The following is a 20,195-nucleotide window of genomic DNA, read 5'->3' on the forward strand; positions in this document are numbered from 1 at the left end:
ATTTTTTTTTTATCTTGTGGAAGGGAGTTCTGATCATTCTTGATGCACAGACTATTTCACGTTGGAGACCATCAGAGACTTCTTCAGCAGCTTACACACACTCAAATGATGACAAACCATAACGCAGCATGACTCTACTCGTTGTTTACAGTTAATAAAGAATCTGGAAGTTTTTATGACTAAATCAGCAGTTCAGCTTAAAATTTGAACCTCAAATACAGGGCTACCTTTCTGAGCAAAAGAAGTACCACGAGACAGTTGAAGTTTTCAAAATATCCCCAGCAGAATATCCTTGAAGTATCCTTGAAAGTATCCTCTTCAAGCCTGCTCAGGAATACCATGCCTTTTTAGTACTTGGTGCTGAGAATTGTGGATGCTTGTAATTCAGAGCAGCACATCTTAACACTTCAACTCTGTGAAACTCCTCAGAACTATGAAAAAACCCATCACCTTTTATTTTATACATGAAGCTTCGCAACCTATTATCCAAATACTAATTACATTAGCATTTTGCTCACAATATAGTAGAGCCAGGAAAAGGATGATTCTGCATATAAACTTCCTCTAAGATGTCATAAATCAACAGAAACACAGGTTTAAAAATTTTCAACGTTGAAATTTATTTAGAACTCAGGGGTTAAGCGTGGTAAGTTTCCAATTGTCTGATAATAGCATACCCATTTAACTACCATGGAAATTGCACTAATTCCCCCTCCCCCCCTCCCCCTTAGAAATCTGGTTCATTTTAACAGCCGGTGGTTTTGCAAATAGTGCACTCTAGGACACTACTGCAATTCCTGAGTGTTCAAAGCTACTGTATAATACATTAAGCTGAAAGAAAACCAACAAAATTATTATTCAGAGCTAAACCAGCTATTTTACCTTACTGCTAAAGTACAGAATCTTAAAATGAAAATGTATTTTAACAAAATCAAGGAAATTGTTCGAGAATGCTGAAAAAGGGGAAGAAAGAGGGAAAAAAAGAAAAAAGCCCACTGTTTTAAAAAATTCTTTTTGCCTTAGTTTAAAACTAAATAATTTTTAGCCTCAAGTCATTAGCCTGAAGACTATTAAAAATGGCCAGTGATCTTAAGACTCACTCAGACTGATATGTAGTTGTGACTAAAATATCTATGTTGGTGTTCCTTGACCTTTTAGGGTATTCCTAGTGGCTCTAACAAAAGCAGCATAAGAGGGTATCTCTGGTTTATCATTCTAGTGCTCTTGAAAATGAGTTACTAACAGCACTGACCAGAGTGCTTACACATGGAATTTCAGACAATCACCCTACAATGCACTTCAGCTTTACCGTGCAAAGCCAATCTAGTCACAAACATCCCCACATTAAACACATTAAATTGTGCCAAAGTATGTGACGTGAATCAATGTCAGCTAATCTACCAACACACTGACAAACGTCAGCATTGTTTAAGCCCAGAATAAAATTTCATTTGTCAGAACTGACCTCCTCTATGGGCAGACTGCATAGTCTATCTAAATTACTAATTTTCATCCAGGAAAGTCTCTTCCAAGCTGTACTTCTGTTGACAAACAGGTTTAGAGAAGAGTTTCAGCCCTCTAAATTCGCTGTGAGTTAAAACATCAAGAAAGAGGTTCCACTATCAGTTGATGGGATTGTTCCATGATAGACCACAATCACTTCTTGATCAAAACAAAGCTGAAGCAGTGGCAGCTGATGGAAATGCTAATTACATTGTTCTTGCATCATTTCTCATGATGCATTAGTTTTATTCTCATTTACAGATGATTTTAGCAAAAGGGTTCTTCAGGCTGCAGCTGAACAAAAAGCAAGTTCTTAAGTTGTTTGTTTTCTTTATGGAAACTTGTTTTGAACAAAGAACTGATACTACAGGCAACTGCCAGCAGGATCTACCAAGAGATAACATATTCCACTAGTATTATGTCAGTGGCTTGCCAATCCTTTTCCCCTAAAACATTTGTAAAAACACTGGAAATACCTATGAAATTTATAAAACAGCTCCTAAAACATCTGCTTAATGTCCTTTCCTTCAAATATAAAAGACCTCCACATTTCAGGGTCTTTTGCTATGGGTACAAGGGAGAGGTTGAGGAAGAGGTAAAAGGTAGGACAATTTCTATCTTTTCAGTTGCTATGTTACAAAATTTAAATGACTACTACTCTAGAGATTAAATACAGGCTTTACATAAACAATCAGAACAATGGAAATAAACTGTGACTGAAGCCATATAAAATCCTTATCAGGTCAAGTGACAGTATATTAAGAAAAAACATATATGCTATATAGAATATAATACACAGATTTTAACAGTTATTTTGCCCCTTAAAAGTCACTGTCAGTAGGATCACAGTCTTACTGTACAGACAAGTGACTGGAGTATTTGAAATTACTAATGGGGTAAATTGAAGTTATAGAAGCAAAATGTTATCAAGTACACTTTGCACATATCTAAACTATGACTTAAATTAAAAGCCTTAAGCATTCTCCTACATACTCCACTTTCAACCTAAATGGAATATCACTGACAGTATACAAAGAGGGCACTTCTAATCTAGTTAGTGTAACTATGCTACAGGACAGCTATCTTACAAAGGAGATTAAGTTCAGATGTTTAGAAACTTTAAAAATAAGAGAAAGCTAGAAACCCTTAACAGCTACTCGAATGTAACTATAATTATCTTTTAGAGAGTATTAGACTAAACTCCAGTATTTGCTACAGCCACTGTATTAAAAGAAAGTTCTACCACACCTAAAGGATAAGGCATAGCCATCTACTAATTGGCATATTTGTTTATTTGTCTCAGTTTGTGAAAAGGTCCTTATTTGTGTAAGCAGCAAAACAAACTCCAACTGAATGATTGCTATATGCAAAAGAACTGAAGGCAATTGCCTCTGCAGTGAACTTTACAGTTCTCAACAGCACACACGCAACATGCTATCTGAAAAAAGTTACTAACTGAACTACATGTATTAAATACTGAAAAAAGTTTTACATTTTTTAATTATAATTTATTTTATTTAACAATCTAAGAAGTTTGCAGCCATCAGAAGTTCCAGTGCAATTTCAGGTGCAATTGGGAATTCAGGAATCTCCGTAGAGCTGTTAGTATAGCGGACCTTGTAGGTGAAATACATGCATACTTTGGATAGGACATGGGATGGGATCTCTCTAAAATTGACCTCATTTGTTTCATTTTCTGCAAACTGACCTGTAGAAAGAAAAAAAAAACAACACAAAAGAATACCAAACCAGAAGTCAAAATCTCAATTCACTGCAAAATGAAACAACTTACCATATTAATACAATGCATTCTAAATAGACCTGCCTAAGTCTCATCTTCCTCTGTATTAGATTCTCCATTGTAAAGCAGGATGTGCCACATTCAGAGCCCTCAGGAATATTAAGACACCCAGCATTATGAAATGTTTATGTAGGCTGCAGCCTATCAACATTATTCTGAACAACTACACCAGAAATTTAGGTTTACTCCAATTCAGCTGATATACTTAGCTTTGTGCTAAGCTCTAAGAGGCATCAATCCAAATTTCTGGCTGTCTTATCCAAGGGAAAAAAAAAAGGTTTCAGATGTTTCATATCTGCACACATATATGCGTATATCAGTAGTCCTTCTGTGACCCAGTAGCTTTGAATTCCTCAGTTTCAGGTAGATTTGACAAAAAAGTTGAAACCTCAAAGACACATTAACTTGATAAGCTGTGGAAACAGATAGACAGCAGAAGCAGGGAAATTCTAGTTGTACTGGAGGGAAGTTTACATGCAGTACAAGTTTATTAGATACGAAAGAATTTATTCAGAATTCAAATCTCAAAACACAAGTACATTTGAAATTCGCTTTCTATAGTGCCTATAACCATGAAAGCTGGATGATACAAAAGTTAGGATCCTATGGTTAATGTCACAAGATTTCTATTATTTTTGTCTCTCTTCCCCTCACATCTTTGGACTTTCAACTCATTAAACTGAAAGACAATAAAAAAATACTAATGTTAACTCCATGTTTATGGGAGACTAGCAATGTTTAGTTCCCACTATTTCTGTGGGCATCTCCTTCTAGCTACAAAGCAGAGCTATTTATTAATGACTACACAGATCTGTGTAGAAATATCTGCATGCACTGAAGCCAATATGGCTTGAATTTTAGTACAGGAACAGTTGCAAGCAAAAGAAGAAATGTTAGCATATTGGCCAAGCTACAGCACTGAAACAAAAGACTAACACATCAGTGAAATTATGACCTACTGAACTAGACAGCAACAGTATGTTTCCTTGTGACCCATTTATCTTGTTAGTACTTATATAAAATATTCTGGACTGCCGAGTCCTATACAGAGTCAGTTCCTAGCCCTCTAAGCAGGCTACTTTGTTTTTTATTCCTTCACACTGAATGAATTCAGAGCAAGTCTTCTAACTAGTCTTCCTCTTAGATGTCTGGGAGGCTGACATGAACACAAAGCACTTACTACGTATTTTCAAATGCAACCATTAAAATGACACTGAGAATTTTAATTGCTCAGTTTGCCTAAGTATTACTAAGTAATTAAAAAAAAAATATATCAAACCACTAGATCTCTCCAGTCTCTCCAGAATCTAAAAGAGAACATAAGACCATATTCAGCTCCATGCAGCCTACTGCCTAACCACTGAAGTGACCAAAGGTAAACACACAGGATGAAAGTAGAGAAGAGAGAAAGCACTTGTGTTAACTTCTCCCTGTTCTCTCTCCCACGCTTCTGGTCTTCAAAAATTAGTTCCGACACTTCTTAAACCAGATATAATCTCATATATTCAGTAACACACGAGGTCCTTCCCTCCTCTAAGTTTATTTACCCTCACCTCAAGCTAACTTCCATCATTAAGCTCAGGAACTCCTTGCCATAGGATGCTGTCAACATGTGGCCTTAACCCCAGTAAGGCAGCAAAGCACCACACAGCTGCTTGCTCATTTGCCCCTGCTGGCGGTGGACACGGGAAGAGGAAAAAAACAGTAAAAGCAAGAAAACTTGGAGGCTGAGAGAAGAGAAATGAAACAAAACAAATGATGCAATGGTAATCACCACCTCCCATGGGCAGACTGATGACCAGACAGATCTCAAACAAAAGATAGCTCACTTCCCTTTTTTACACCTCTCTCTTTTATTTTTTTTGTTTGTTTGTTTGTTTGTTTGTTTGAGCAAGACATATGGAATGTAATATCTCCTTCAGCAGTTTGTTCAGGTCATGTTGGTTGTCTTCCCTCCCAGCCTCTTGCACACCCTTCTGTCTGGTTATTGAGTGGGGAAAGAGTGAGAAACAGAGGAGGCCTGAACAGCGTGCATCTTTCAGAAACAGCTAAAACAGGTGTTATTGGCTCTGTTTTAGTCACAAATATAAAGCACAGAACCATGTGACCTGCTATGAAGAAAATTATTTCCACATGGAATAAATGAAGTTCTGCCATGGATGTGGAAATGAACTACCAGCTCTCATTCATTTTGAACTTGGCAGCTCCATGTTTCATACAATACCCTCAAGTTCTCATACCATGGGAAACTAGTAGCAATGCAGGACAGAGTAAGATCCCTAACTGCCCAAATAGCAGAGTCCAATTTTAAGTCTGGTACCACAATACCCTAACAGAAATGGACTGTTCTGCTGGAAACAGGAACTAGGCAGGATGTGAAAAAGTAAACATTTTTTCTAACTTTCACTTATTGCATGATAAAAATTCAAACTGTCCAAAAGTGAAAACAAAGAAGGTAAAGGTACTAAGTCTTCTGTACCTACCTGGTCCACTCAACATAGCTTTTATTGTTCCTGATGTTAATGCATGCTCTCTTTTTACAATGAACTCATGGCCATCAGAGGATATTAACTTCACATACATAGCATCTGGGCCCTCACACCCACCGTATGTCTTCTCTTCTCCATCTGTAATGGAAAAAAAGACAACGGTTTCAGAACACAATATACTGATTCACATTACTAAAAATGCCAGTTGCAGTTTTTTCTATGACTACGTTTGCAGACTGAAGAGCCCAATACAACCAAAAATGAGAAAGAAGCTTTTTGCATATTTGAAGATTAAAGCAGATTTCTGGTTACTTCAGAAAAATAAAGTAATTATGCAAAACTTGGAAATTTTTTATTAACATCCCTCTACCATCAAATTCTGACATGATTTTTAAAATCTACATAGGAATGAAATTTTCCTTTAGACATTCTCAAGTCAACTGTACATGCTACTGCTACCTTCCATTAAATCTGCAGTCATGTTTATCATACTAATACTTGCCAAAAATTAACTTAACATATATCTGATACTGAAAAATACAGACGGCAAGGAAAAAATGCCTTCTGAAGCACTGGCAAGAACAAGAGCAGTCAATATTCCTGCACTGAAGATATGACATGAAGTAAGACTCATGATCCCTGACTGTCCAACCAGACTCAGAACCATACAGCATCAGTGCATACCTGTGTTGTGCCCTTTGGCAGAAAGCATGGAAAGTACCAAAGCACTAAACCCAGGGAGATTTGAAAATTCCCTCCACAGCAGTTGGACCGTGCTTCCTTTGTTTCCCTTCTCCCTTCTGTTTCGCTGAATACCTGCTTTCTATTTTGTTTCTTCTGAAGGCTTTATCTCCCTTCTCTTTTTGTGCCTTCTTTTATTGTATCCTGACAGTACTATTTTTAAAAGTTGAATTACTGTTGCCTGTGTAGCAAATAAAACATTCCCCCAGTCTAGTTGCTTCAGAAACTTGAAGTTAAAATTGTATTATGTAGCTATTACCAAGTTTAATAAAGTTCTACCAGTGCCAAACATGCTATAATACAGCCAGAGAAAGTATAGACAAAACCAGAATCCATCCAATCCCGTTTCATTAACCAGTCATTTGTTGAGGCAGAAACAACAGTTTTAGAAATGGAGTCATATCACACACAAATTTATCAGAAATCAGTCTGTATTATGATCTCTGAGCCAGAATTCAACAGGCTGACTTGAGTTAACAAACAAATAAAGAATTATTTTATAAAGTAGACAAGGAAATTTTCTTGGCCACTCTATAAAAGTTTGGTGCTACAAAAGCCTAGAGGCATTCCTATTTTAGCATGTACATTTTCAGGACTATGCATGTTAAGCAAGTGAAATTTTTTGTTAGAATAGATACACTATGAACAAGTCTTCCAATAAATGAACAGTCACTTGAGAAATTCTCCTACAAAACATCTATAGGAAGTCTGAGGCTACAAGAAGTGACAAGATCAACATTTAAAGCCTTAGAACCCACCTCCTCCACTGACGTGAGAGAGAAAATGCTTCAAATAATACAAAAACAAGAAACACTCTAAGATTGTAAACTTACCCATTCTCTTCTTATTAAAAAAATTTGTTTCTTTTCAACTGCAGATTTTGCAATAGGAGCGTCTGAAAAAACACAAGTGGCAATATTTTGAGTCAGCAGCACAATTTTTAAATTCTCCTTTACTTATTAGTTTTTATGTTACCATAAACACTCTTCCAAAAAGAACATGACGAGAGACAACATGCAGTGTTGATGAGCAGCATGTTTTGAAAACAGGAAACCTATGAAGCTCACCCATGGGAAATGCAAACCCTCTACCTTAGCACCTCCAGTACTATGTGGAGGCTGCCCTGCTGGATAGCAGCTTTGCACAAATGGACCTGAGGGTGCTGGTGGACAAGCTGAACATGAGCCAGCAGCGTGCCCTTGCAGCAAAGATGGCCAACAGTACCCTGGACTTTATTTAAGAGCATTGCCAGAAGGTTGAGGCAGGTGATCCTGCCCCTCCCCTTGGCACTGCTGGGACACATCTGGAGTGCTGGGTTCAGTATGACAGACTGAAGTGAGTCCTGCAAAGGGTCACAAAGATGACTGAGGGGCTGAAGCACTTGCCATACAAGGACAGGCTGAGAGAACTGGGGTTGTTTAGGCCAGAGAAGAGAAGGCTCAGGGATCAGTCTAATCAGTATGCACTAAATACCTGGCCTTCAACCTGTCCTTCACAGAAGATTGACAGTTCCCAATATGACCACCAATATCACCTAGATAATCTACTTCAGACATATAATGTAGGTATAGTTAACCAGGAGCTTCCATAGCTGGTATACTGATATCCAGCTTGCTGCATGTGTTTTTCTCCATGGAAAGGAGATTAAAGAGTTAGAGAAATGGAAGTACTTATTTGCAAAACAAATCTGGTATGTTCAGATACAACTTGTATTTCTTTACCCCAAGCTGCATCTCTGCTGTCTGAAAGAATACTTTGGAAGAGAAATTCTACCCACCCACCTGCTGTCCTAAAATTCCTTTCATATGAATAGCCACTCTGCAAACATTAACCCAGTACAAATCAATGATACTGCTGTGTGTCCACAGATTCAGGAAAATAGCCCAAGTAATTCTAGATGGTCTGCCAGCTGATATTCAGGGTTGAGGGCAGTAAAGAGATCTAAATAGAGACCACACCCCACATTTGCTCCCTCCTATGTTTCTGGTAAACATTTATCAAAAAAATGTAAGCAAGCTGAGGAAGCTGCACGATTTGGAAGAAGTACTACAGACACCTCTTTGCTATTGTTGATCACTTCTGCCCAGAACTTTGATGTTGGTTTATTCCATCTGTCTTTTTTCACAGCTACAAATATGAAGTAGTGCGAATGTCTCCTCAGGCTTTCATAAGAAGGCACTTTGTTATGTTCACCTAATGAAATTACACACACATAACCAACAATTTTTATTTGCCTGAAGAGAAACGAGCAAAAATAATCCTCCACTTACAACTGCTGCTTCCTTTGAAAGTTATCCTTTACAGAACTATCTCTAAAAAATATTTTCTTACCACTGACATAAGGAACATTTTAACCTGTACTCTTGCAGGCGAAAAGTTCCTGAATATAAGGCAGGCTTAAGAATGTTCTTTGAGAGTTAATTTGTGTATGCTATAATAGAAATTCTCTAACATGGTGTGTTAAATGCCTTCATCACTTTCCTTAATTCTAGGAACTCATCTAAGGAAATTACATTTGGGTGCTAGGACAGTTAGGGCCCAAAACTGATGGGATCTTGCACCCTATTTCAACAGTTTTTGCAAATGGAAATCAGTCATCCTATTGGAGAGTATCTGTTGTTCAGGAACCAAAGAAGTACCTCACATTACGACTTCTACTTTGCAAAAGACGATCACTTGTACTACCTCTTTTTCTAGCCACAAAACCATTTGCAACATTCCAAAAGAGCAGTGAAACCACCTATGACTTATGAATAACAACACTTGGGAAAAAAAAAAAAAAAAAAGAACAACAACACAGAAGTGATACTACTCTTTGGAAGTGTTGGTGATGATAAAATATGCCTTGGTTTACAATACAAATAATGCCACTAAACACAGGAATAAAGGCTAGTTAATCGGAATGCAGATGTATTAGCACCTTGCAAGGTAAAAGCATAAGTTGAGGAAGCTAATACTTTGAAAGAGCATTTTTATAAATCAAATATGCTATCCTATGATTAGAGAGGAAAAAATACAGTAATTAACAAAGAATAAAAAATTATCAGGCTCAGTGGTCTGAATTCAATTGTACTAAACAGTAAAGTAGGATAAAAATGCAGTAAGCCTCTGTAGTTTTAGGGTATGCTGAACTAATCTAGTTTTTAAAAAATTAATTAGTCGTTTTCTTGAATGAAAAGAAAAAAGGAAAACTCAAGATGCAATTTGGGCTTCATATATCATCTAGGGTTGAATAAATGTGATGAGAGGTAATCTTAAAATGAGAAAGAACCTTTCTACAAGACTACAAGAGTACAGTATGGTATTGCAAACACAGAAAAGAACTACTAGTTCCTCCAAAGAAATATGTTAATTTTTTTTTTTTAAACAATGCTGCCAGAAAAGAATAAGCAGATTTGGATGAGACAGAAGTGAGAAGCATTGCAACAAAAGTGGAACAAAACGTAACACAGACAAGTGACCAGTCCTGAAAAACAGTGTACTAGAAGCCACATGAAATAAAGTCATATGAAATCAAGACTCCTGCATGAAGGGACCAATACAGTCTTCTTTCATGTAGTCAGGGCATGTTATTTGGGACTATAGTCTTTCTGTGGTAAACTATAAACTGATGCAGGTCTGTGGGAGCAAAAAAAAAAGGGTGACGGACAAAGAGGCAAATGCACATTGAGGATTCCTTTTCAATAAAGAGAGGGAATATGAGCAATGTTGCACATGAGCAACAGCTTGTCTGGAATACCACATGCAATTCTGAATTCCTTTTTTCAAGAAAAAGAAGTTTGAATTACAAGAACTACAGAGGGAACCTACTGATATGACTAAAAAGCCTGTTTATAAAAGAAAAATTAATCATTCCCTATTCAGCTTAGCAAAACTGGGATGAAGATAAATATAAAAATTCATTACAAGGATAAACATCGGTGGGAAAACAATGCCAACATAGTATCTCAGTTTAAGTTCAACAATGAAAATAAGCAAAAAAAGAAGTACAATTTATAGCGCTATTCCAGACTCCAAGTTTGGTTCTGGATATGGAAAACTCCAAACATTCAATTACCAAAAGTAAAAGATGCAGAAAAGCCAACCTGCTTTTAAGAAAAAGATATAATACTTCCAATATATGATGCATCTGACATGTTAGCAAGGGACACACTAAGTTGCACTCATTTCTGATGCAATGATGTGTCATTAAAAAAAAAAAACCAAAACATGAATACCATTAGCAGTATAGATTTATTCCTGACAAAATAGCCAACAGCAGAGAGCCCAAAAAAATCAGAGAGCCAATGCAACAAATGAGGAGAAAAGAAAAACAAGAAACTCAGGAACTCTGAAGAACCTAAAAAACAGTAATGGTTCCTCTTCTGGATCAAGAAGTGCTCAGTCTGTCATGACACTGTATGAAGATCAGAACACTTTCAATGCCAGAAAAAAGAGCACACAGAAAATAAACCAAAAGAATACAGAAATACCTCCTACAAATTCTCACTTGTGCATACAGGGAGTACAAAAGGAACATAGAGGGAAATTTTCTGTATCTTTATTTTAATTGACAATGGCATGGCCTTAAGTTTTAAATAAGAGGTCAAGGAGAGTCAAGCAACCTTGTATGTTGTCTTCCAAGTAATTGTTTTCTCTCAGTGTATTTCCAGTGTACTGTTTATTACAAAACATATCACTATATTTTCCTTCTGTATAATGAAAGCAGCATAAATGACAAGATAATAGGAATAAAGAGACATTTCTGAACATGCCTGGTAAATACCTATATTTTAATTACTTATCCACATTTTATAGTTGCCCTGTTTGACTTCACCAAGACTACACCAATGCATCAGTCAGGATAAGAACAATACAAGTTTTGTTAACGTGTACTTTTTATGTATTTTTGACTTGACTGTTTCAGACTCCTGCAAAGAACCACTAATTTAGGCTAAAGTACATTCACAATTCCGTTTGTCCTTCAGGAAGCTTATGTGGCATTACTACAATGTAGCTCAGCTCCCTGACTTAAATCTCAAAAAAGCACATATATTAGATATTACTGTTCTCCTGCTTTGCCTCCTTAAAAAAAAAAAAAGAAAAAAAAAAGGCAAAACCGTGCATTTATTAAGGGAAAGTTTACATAAACGGGATACGCCACTTTTTAGTCAGAAGGAGAGAATTAACTAAACCCAGCGTATTTGGCACAGAAACTTTCCAACCAGTCTGAAAAGGACTTCCTGCTGCAGAAAACATGGAACTGTCTGGATATTAAAGAATTGAAAATTGCCACAAGCTGCCAGAATATTTGCACCTACAAGGTAAAACAGTGTGAAATATCACAAACAAATAGTGTGAAATATCACAAACATCTAAACCATGGCAAGTGTTCTTGTTTCCCTACTTCAACATCTTCTTACACCTCTAAGAAGAAATAGGAATTTTAGTCTGTTTAGTCTAATCATCTTCCTGCTTCTCTTGACCATCAAATACCAGAACAAAACTGAAACTGGGATGTTCACAACCATCCCAGCTCACTCCCAAAGCTGCATGCTGATCTCCCAAATTTGCCAGAATTTCCAGAATATAATTTCTTTGTATGCCTTGTATGCCAGTGAGTGGAGTAGAGTTGAAGGACATGCGCTAATGTAGCTGAACACACTGGACCACTGCACAGCTTCCAGAACCTCACTGCTCTGTTCTCATTTGCACAAGAACACTGAATCCATGCAAACATTTCAAGCATTCAGATTCTTTGATCCCACAGGAAAATCCTTTAAAAGCTCAGGTTCTGGTTTAAGGAAATTCAAATAGCTTCCAACTAATTAGCTGCATGACACAGACATGACTTTTGTGCGCTTCCGCTGCTGACATTTCTATCCTACACTATCCATTTCTGGAAAAGACAGCAAACTGGCCTTCACCAACTCCTATGTTTGTTTAAAAGCCAATTGTGACGTTTTTTTGTGTCATTTAGTAAGAGTTTATCAATTACCAAAGGGTGCTGCGTGTTACAACGGCAGCCTCCTACTGTTAAATCCTAAATTCCACCCTATATCCTGTATAATAACTTGTTTAAAAACACCGCTCTTCAGTTTAGCATTCATTGCTCAGCACACATCAAAAAATAATTAAGGTAATAATAATTAAGGGATTGAAGCATATTTAGAAAAAAAACTAGAGTAGAAACTGGGAGAGCATGATTTCCAAATCAGCTGATTCACTACTCCAATACTCCCAGGCTCTAAAATTCAAATTTCCTGGGACACACAGGAATGTGAGAGGAAGGCATACTGCACCTGAATGCTAGTTGAGATAAACAGGAGATCGGGTAGGATGGCATGTACAGAGTACCAAAGATGTTAGATAAGATTTCTTTTCCTGTCTAAAGAAACTTTCCTTTTCAGTAATTCCCCAGAAAGCTTCAAGCAAAAAACAACTCAAAAACATGGGCAGGGGAGTGTCACTATTTTCTTCCAAAGAAACTTCCAAGCTGTACTGTACAGTTCCTGCCATTGGGGGAAAAGGGGCAAAATTTTACAGGGCATGGATTTCTGCTCTCTTGTTATAGGCATTCACCAAAAACTGCTGTTATGCAAACTACCCCACAATAAAGCTAACTAAATCCTGAGCCTTTCTAGATGCTAAGAGACTTGTCAAAATACAGCAAAGTTACTTAAAATAAGCTGACAAACCCCATACTTTCATGATATAACTTGAGGATTTCTTGTAACATACATGAGAATTATAAAAACACAGTAAAACACCTGAAGCTGAGTATCCTTGAGCGCGACACTCATTAGTCTCTCTACAACAATATGAAAACAATTACCAATACTAAAATTCTTCACATTAAGACTATGTGAAACTATCTAAATCTGTTCATCACCCACTCTGGTACAGAAAAAAAAAAAGAAAATCTCAAATCGCTTTTCTCTGACACAACAAGGAAAAAATAAATGCTGTAGTAGTGCTAAAAGTGTCTAAAATTATCTCAAAGCTCGCAGTGAAAGCGTTAGCAAAAATTTTACTGACGTAAACATTTTACAGATATAACTTAAGCTCATTAAAAGGCTGATCTCAAGGCGTAAGGTGTGTGCCACCTGCGCAAAGATGTGGCCAATGTACTACAGGAAAACTAATAAACGCTTATTCCCGTTCAAAGTAACTCTTCAGTTAATTGAACATGGTCTCTCCCCCAACAATTATTTTGGCCCTTAATATAGCAAAAGGAGAAAATTGGGAGCATGTAGGGGATTACTCAGAAATAAGTGCACAAAGTGGTTCTTACCCTAAAGATCTCTGACGTGCCTGTTTATCTACGTTTTTCTGGTTTGCTTCCAAAAACCATCGAAGCCAAGTAAACAAACAGCCTGTGACTATCTAGGTCCCCTCAGAACTCAAAGCTTAACTTGCCAGACACATTTAGAAATACTTAATAAAAGTTAACTGGTGGAAGACCTAATTGGCTGTTAAAGCAAACTGCCAGCAGCACCATCACCTTTTCACACACAAATGTGAAGCCCTCAATAACTTACCAATGCTCAGGCTATCTTGTATTAAAGCAGAACCTCCCTCTGAGGAACACACGGCACCCAAAAGCTCATTTCAGTCCCTACAAGTAGGGGTAGCACCCTTTTTTTGCTTGCATTCGCCGAACATTACAGCCGAATCACTTTTACTAGGATTTCTCACCTTGGCAAAACAACCCCCGGGGGCGCATCCTAAATTCTTTCGGCCTGAACTTTTCCCCTCTCTCTACGGCCTGGCGTAGGAAAAGGGTGAAGTCACTTACGGCAGGAGTTTGGGAGCGATGCTCAAACCCAGCTCTGCTCCAGAGCCCCTTTTCCGGCGGCGCCGGGATTCCAAAGAAAGCTTTTTGGGGGAGGAATGCGCCTTCCGCCACCACCTCGGTGGGAGAACCCCAGCCCGGCACCGCCTCCTGCGCACCCCGACGGCCCCCGGCGCCGCTCCGGCCCCTCCGCCCGGCCCCCGTTCTGCCCCCCCCGCCAGGCGCGGGGCGAGGCCCGCTGCCTGCCGCGGGGCCGCCTACCGGGGCCACCCGCTCCCAGCCCGAGGGGGTGCCCCGCCCCCGGGGCGTCCCTCGCGGCGCCGGCGGGGTCTCGCTCCCGCGGCCGCCCCTCACCCGTGGGCGCCGCTCCCTCCGCCCCGCTCGCAGGGCCGCGGTGTCGGCCCAGCTGCCTCCGAGCGCTTCCGCCCGGGTCACGGGCCGCTTCCGGCCCCCCCGCGCCCAGCCCGTGCGGCGCCCCTGCTCCCGGCATGCTGTGCGCGCCGAGCGGTGCCCGCTGGGGCGCGTAGTTCCCGGGGGCAGCTGCCGGCCCGCCATGTCAGAGTTCGGGGGTGTCGGCCGACAGCAGCTGAACATGAGGGAACGCGTGCCCGGCTGGCCAGGAAGGCCAGCGGCATCTTGGCTTGTATGCAGAATCGTGTGGCCAGCAGGGACAGGGCAGTGATGTGCTCCAACGCTGATGAGGCCGCATCTCGAGTTCTGTGTTCAGTTCTGGGCCTCTCAGTTAATGCACAACGACGCTGTCCAGAGGAGGGTAACGGAGCTGGGTAAAGGTTCTGGCGCACGAGCTTTACGAGGAGCACCCGAGGGAGCTGGGGTAGTTTAGCCTGGAGAAGAGAAGGCTCAGTGGAAACCTTATGGCTCTCTACAACTATCTGAATGGAGATTCATTGGTGGGGTCAGCCTCTTCTCCGAGGCAGCTGGCGAGAGGACACGAAGCAATGGCCTCAAGGTGTGTCAGGGGGAGTTCAGATTGGGCATCAGGAGGAATTTCTTCTCAGAAAGAATGTTAGACATTGGAATGGACTGCCCGGAGAGGTGGTGGTCACCATCTCTGGGGGGGTGTTTAAGGGATGATTTGATGTGGCAGTTAATGCCATGGTCTGATTGACGTGGTGGTGTTGGCAACAGGTCGGACTCGATGCCCTCAGAGGTGTTTTCCAGCCCAGCTGATTCTGGCATTCTGCGGCTCAGCGGCGTACGGCAGATGCCGACGGGGGCGCCGCGGAGCCGGCCGGAGCCTTCCTACGAGCGGAACCAAAGCGCGGCGTGGCGGCGGCGCGCCGGGGGCTGTCGGTGTGGCACCGCCCGCCGTGTCCCCGGTGCGGCCGCGGCCCCGCCATGCTCCCGCTGCTGCTGCTCCGCGCCGCCGCCGCCCCCGCCGCCTCCGCCGCCTGCCGCCGCGCCTCCGCCTCCGCCTCCGCATGGCTGCGAGGCGCCGCGCACCCCGCCTGCCGCCACCGGGCCGCGGCGGCCGCTGCCGCTGCGAGGCCCCAACAGGTTCTGTGTGGGGGCTGTGTGGGGACTGTGGGAGCGGGGGGAGCGTTCCCGCCCCCCGGGGAAAGGGCGGCGGCCCTGGGATTGGCGGTTTTGCCCTTAAGGGATTTTGAGGAGGAAAGCGAGGTGCTCCTCGGGGCGTAGCTGCTCAGGTACGCTCTGGTGAGACCCCACCTGGAGTGCTTTCAGCTCTGGGGTCTCCATCGACCTGCTGGAGCGAGTTCAGAGGAGGCCACCAAAATGACTGGAGACATGTAGCGGCTCTCCTACGGTGAATGATTGGGGCAATTGAGTTTGTTCAGCCTGGAGAAGAGACGGCTTCGGGATGACCTAATTGTGGCCTTCCAGTACCTGAAGGGAGCCTGAAGAAAGCCCTGTAGGGAAAAGGGTCTTTTTGCAAGGGCATGAAGTGTCAGGACAATGGGGAATGTATTAAAACTGAGAGTAAGTTTAGCTAATTTAAAGGAAGCTATTTAGCTAATCTAAGATATTAGGGGGAAAAAAAGTCCTTTTCTGTGAGGGTGGTGAGGCACTGGAATAGGTTGCCTAGAGAAGCTGTGGATGCCCCAACGCTCGAGGTGCTTAAGGCTGGCCTGGATGAAGCTTGGAGCAAACTGGTGTAGTGGAAGGTGTCCCTACCCACAACAGGGCTGTTGGAACTGGATGATCTTTAAGGGCCAGTTCAACCCCGGCCATTCTATTATTTTATGATCAGACAGAGATGTAATGAGCACAGATGCCATGAATGTCTCCTTGCAAAGCTGTGTGTAAATCGATTGCTGCCTCAATTATCAGCAATGGAGTTGCAAATATTTCATGCTAATTTGGGATATTTACGTGGTAAGTTATTAAAACAGCATATTTGTTGGAGTTTTTTGCGTGCTTTGGAGTATAACCTGACTTTAATCCTTAGTGTGAAATAGGTTCAGGGCAAGGAGAAACTTTGTCTGAGTGTATACATGTACATATATGTGTGTATATGTGTATATGCATGGATAGATAGATATAAGGTGTAATACTGATGTTCCTTAGCCCTGTACTGGTTTCATCTTTCAGGTTGCGTCTTTTCAAGGAGTGGCTGTTCGCAGCCTCAGCACATCCTCCCCTCATGATCACCCAGAACATGGAAGATTAGTTTATAAAGGAAATTTGGCAAAGGCAGTGTTGGGTATGTGACTCAAAGTGGTTTATATTGCTTTTTTTGTTGTTGTTGTTTTAGTTTTAACAGTATTTAGTAACTTTAAAATGAAGCATTAAAGTGTGTGTTCTCCCTTCCTAGTTTGCCAAAATCTGGATCGTATGTACAAAAAACGGTAGTAGTGGTGGTGCTTGGTTTCTGCTTCTCTGCTTGGGTGTGCAGGGAGCTCTGTTCATCTCTGTAACCCCTTTGCCTTCTTTAGCTTCTCTTGGGGCCCTTGGGGTGGCTTATCCAACCCAGTAAGCAACAAAGACGAGCTATAATAGCTGTTTACATTCTGTGTGCTTGGAAGTGTTCCTGAAATGCTTCCCAGGCAGGCAGGTATTATGATGAAGAGCTGCATCTCTAAAGAGACTTTGCAAATCTTTCTTTGGCCAGTGAATGTTACAAAGACCTAGTAAAAGGCAAAGCCATTGGATGTTTTCTGGTACACACTTTTGAAATGTGTCCTAACATACTTATTTGTCACAGCATCTTGGGCTCCTGGTTTTCAGGGTGATTTAAGGACTGTGGGTAGTCCACAGCACTGGCTACTGTCTTTCAAGCCACATGGAAAATTGGTGGGGAGTGCTTGTCAATATTTAGTAACCCAGGGTTTATGCATGGCAGCCAAGCTGGCATCTTTTTAATACACACTGAATGTCAACATTAATTGTTGATGAGGAGAGAAATTCCCTGTCTGCCATCTCTTCAATGAGCACCATTACATGTGTCCATGAATGGAGTCAAGTCTCATTAGAAATCAGTTCTTCTGTCTGTAAAGGCAGAAAAAAACCTTCATATGTGTGCGTAACAGCTCATAGCTGACTGCATCACAGAAATAGAGCCAGCTTTGACAAACCCAGCATGAAGGTACAAACAAATCACAACAGTGGCAACAAGGCAGATTGAGCTTTCAGTGGTTTCTCCATAAGCTTAAAAAATAGGGAAGGGGGTTTTCAGTAACTTCATCACTTCAAATAATGGCACTGTTATGTGGTAGAAAAATACAGGTAATTGTGGAGAAAATTTTGCTCATAAGTGTTAACCTTTATTTTCTTTGATTTCTTTTATGTAGGTGTGAAGTTTTTCTCTTACTCCACCAGCATATTCAACCTGTTCATGATGCCCTACATCATGCTCAAGAGTGGTATTGGAGTGGAAAGTTTGCTTGTCCAAGCTGCCTTTTATGGGTTGATCGGGATTTTTACATTTGTAACTCCAGTTACTTTGCATCTCCTTACAAAAGGTTACGTGATCCGACTCTATTATAAAGATGAACTGGACACCTATACAGCCATTACCTACAATGCCATCTTGGCAGAAAAAGCAACTGTTTTCCATCAAAAAGATGTAAAGATTCCAGACATCTCCAAGATGTTTACGACATTTTACGCTAAAACGAAATCAATGCTTGTTAATCCTTTGCTTTTCCCAAATCCTCAGGATTATAACCATCTCATGGGCTATGACAAATCCTCATTTTTTAAATTTGAGGATTTAGAGGCGGTAAAGGAAGCGGATGAAAGGAAGTAATTTGAAGATAATGTCAGTATCATTGTCCATAATGCAGTACTATATATGTGAAAGAATGTAAAAATTTATTACACTTGCTTAGGTATCAGGTAGCTGGAGTTTTCCATATGTATTTTGGCATGTATAAAAAGAGATACTTTTTAAAACATATTGCAAACAATGTGAGGATTTCTTTAGAGTTAATAACATAAAATACAGTAAAAAAAGGAGATGCTTAGCCCTGTCTTTTGCTTTTTTATTCTTGCTTTGATTTTTGGTTTTTGCTCTCCAGAGAACTGTAAAATGCCTGAGCTGTGTGGCAGTCTCACCACCTCTGTGTCAAAAGACACTCATTTTCTATCAAGTATGTAGTTAAGATGTTAAACCTTAAATATTAATTGTACTTAATCTGAAAATACCAGGCTTTTGTTGCTGTTGGTGATCGTGGCTTTCCCTTCCCTTTGTGAGACCATCGGTAGCCAGCAGGAGTCTCTGGAAAGCAGACGGGTATTCTTGTGAATTCCTGCTACAGCTCCCTCCCAGAGGAGAGAAGAACAGGGGGAGAATGGCTGTGTATATATAGAGCAGTAAGTTCTAGCTACTCAAAGGTACTCTCAGGTAAACTAAAGTCCCACTCCAAGCAACCCTGTCCCCAAAGGTAGAGAGCAAGAAGCTTCTCTTCTTGGGCATGGGAAAGCACCGTAACATAAGATTTGCTCTGTGAGCATCCCACTGACAAGAGGTGCTGTATTTGAATCAACAAAGAAAATTCTAGCAGCTGGTGGTTAAAATGCATTCTGTCAGCATTTATGTAAGGTGGGGAAGCAATTGTGTCTTTAAAGAACACATCTCTTGATTTTCAGTTGAAGAAAGCCACCTTTCACTCAACTTAAAAAGGGGAATGTGGTCTTCCTGTGGTACTAGACTGGCTCTTCTCCCTTGAGTGTGTAGAAGTTGGATTTCAATTTTTTAGCTGAAGGCACATAAAGTGACAGATACTTGTTTTCAAAGAATGAAGGGCCTAAATATTTTGAGACATAAAAATCACTGAATTGAAAAAAAACCCAAAATTAAAATTAATTTTGTGTTAACAGTGCCCTTTGTAAAAAGAAAATCTGTTACTTGCTACTAGTCATCCTGATCCTGCAAATAAAAAATTATAGCTAACTTTCAAGCTGTTTCCTAAGTTGTAGCTGAAAAACTATTTAAAATCTAAATGTCTTCCAATACTATTATTTCAATTTCCTTTTGTAGGATGACACCACACATGATATTAAACAAGGGTTTTGAATGTTGCTTTTCTGACTGCCCTCAATGTATTTGCTTAGTAATTAAAGAGCAAATCATCCCATCCCAATATTTTTGAGGCAGTTTTTTTGTGTTGGCACAACTATAATTTTAAAAGGATGATAAAGTCTTGTTAAGCCAGTATCATTCCATGGGTAGCAATAATATATAAATAAAATTTCCATAAAATTGTATTGAACATGTGAAGTTCAAGTTACATTGAACAAGCAATTCTGATCACCTGGTTGTACTACCTGTTCTCATTGAAATGCTGTTTTACACTTAGGTAAAAGTAATCTTTGTCTGATGCATTCACTCACTTCTTTTGGTTCTTGCATTGAAAGATGAGGTTGACTTGATCTTCCAATGGCCCCAAAATTATATTTATGTACT

General features: G+C 40.4%; 2 protein-coding genes across 7 annotated transcripts; one reads left to right on the forward strand and one right to left on the reverse strand.

Moving 5' to 3' along the window:
* Positions 1–595: 595 nt before the first annotated feature.
* Positions 596–15,056, reverse strand: ELOC (elongin C). 5 transcript variants are annotated; one of them, XM_038128489.1, is made up of 5 exons: positions 14,663–14,723; positions 14,212–14,281; positions 7,368–7,429; positions 5,788–5,931; positions 596–3,211 (listed from the first exon to the last, which is right to left on the reverse strand). In XM_038128489.1, the coding sequence occupies exons 3-5, from the start codon at positions 7,369–7,371 to the stop codon at positions 3,021–3,023; spliced, it is 339 nt and encodes a 112-aa protein (XP_037984417.1). In that variant the 5' UTR covers positions 7,372–7,429; positions 14,212–14,281; positions 14,663–14,723; the 3' UTR covers positions 596–3,020. The 5 variants fall into 5 exon arrangements, with proteins under 5 accessions (XP_037984417.1, XP_037984415.1, XP_037984418.1 ...); XM_038128487.1 differs by lacking the exon at positions 14,212–14,281 and having other exon boundaries at positions 14,663–14,766; XM_038128490.1 differs by lacking the exon at positions 14,212–14,281 and having other exon boundaries at positions 14,570–14,685.
* A 300-nt stretch (positions 15,057–15,356) lies between these two features.
* Positions 15,357–20,088, forward strand: TMEM70 (transmembrane protein 70). Of its 2 annotated transcripts, none has more exons than XM_038128918.1 (3): positions 15,357–15,826; positions 16,880–16,991; positions 18,079–20,088. In XM_038128918.1, exons 1-3 carry the CDS (start codon positions 15,668–15,670, stop codon positions 18,534–18,536), a joined length of 729 nt encoding a protein of 242 aa, XP_037984846.1. In that variant the 5' UTR covers positions 15,357–15,667; the 3' UTR covers positions 18,537–20,088. The 2 variants fall into 2 exon arrangements, with proteins under 2 accessions (XP_037984846.1, XP_037984847.1); XM_038128919.1 differs by lacking the exon at positions 15,357–15,826 and adding an exon at positions 15,983–16,663.
* Positions 20,089–20,195: the final 107 nt, after the last annotated feature.

The sequence above is a fragment of the Motacilla alba genome, chromosome 2 (genome assembly GCF_015832195.1).
Source record: "Motacilla alba alba isolate MOTALB_02 chromosome 2, Motacilla_alba_V1.0_pri, whole genome shotgun sequence".
Lineage (NCBI taxonomy): Eukaryota > Metazoa > Chordata > Aves > Passeriformes > Motacillidae > Motacilla > Motacilla alba.

Excerpts from the sequence above, each read along its gene's own strand:
- ELOC (XM_038128486.1), bottom strand. The coding sequence starts at position 14,902 with ATGTTCAGCTGCTGTCGGCCGACACCCCCGAACTCTGACATGGCGGGC. Across the intron at positions 7,430-14,569 it reads GCTGGGAGCGGGTGGCCCCG|ACGCTCCTATTGCAAAATCT; the intron begins GTAGGCGGCCCC and ends GTGTTTTTTCAG.
- TMEM70 (XM_038128918.1), top strand. The coding sequence starts at position 15,668 with ATGCTCCCGCTGCTGCTGCTCCGCGCCGCCGCCGCCCCCGCCGCCTCC. Across the intron at positions 15,827-16,879 it reads CCGCTGCGAGGCCCCAACAG|GTTGCGTCTTTTCAAGGAGT; the intron begins GTTCTGTGTGGG and ends TTCATCTTTCAG. Across the intron at positions 16,992-18,078 it reads TTTGGCAAAGGCAGTGTTGG|GTGTGAAGTTTTTCTCTTAC; the intron begins GTATGTGACTCA and ends TCTTTTATGTAG.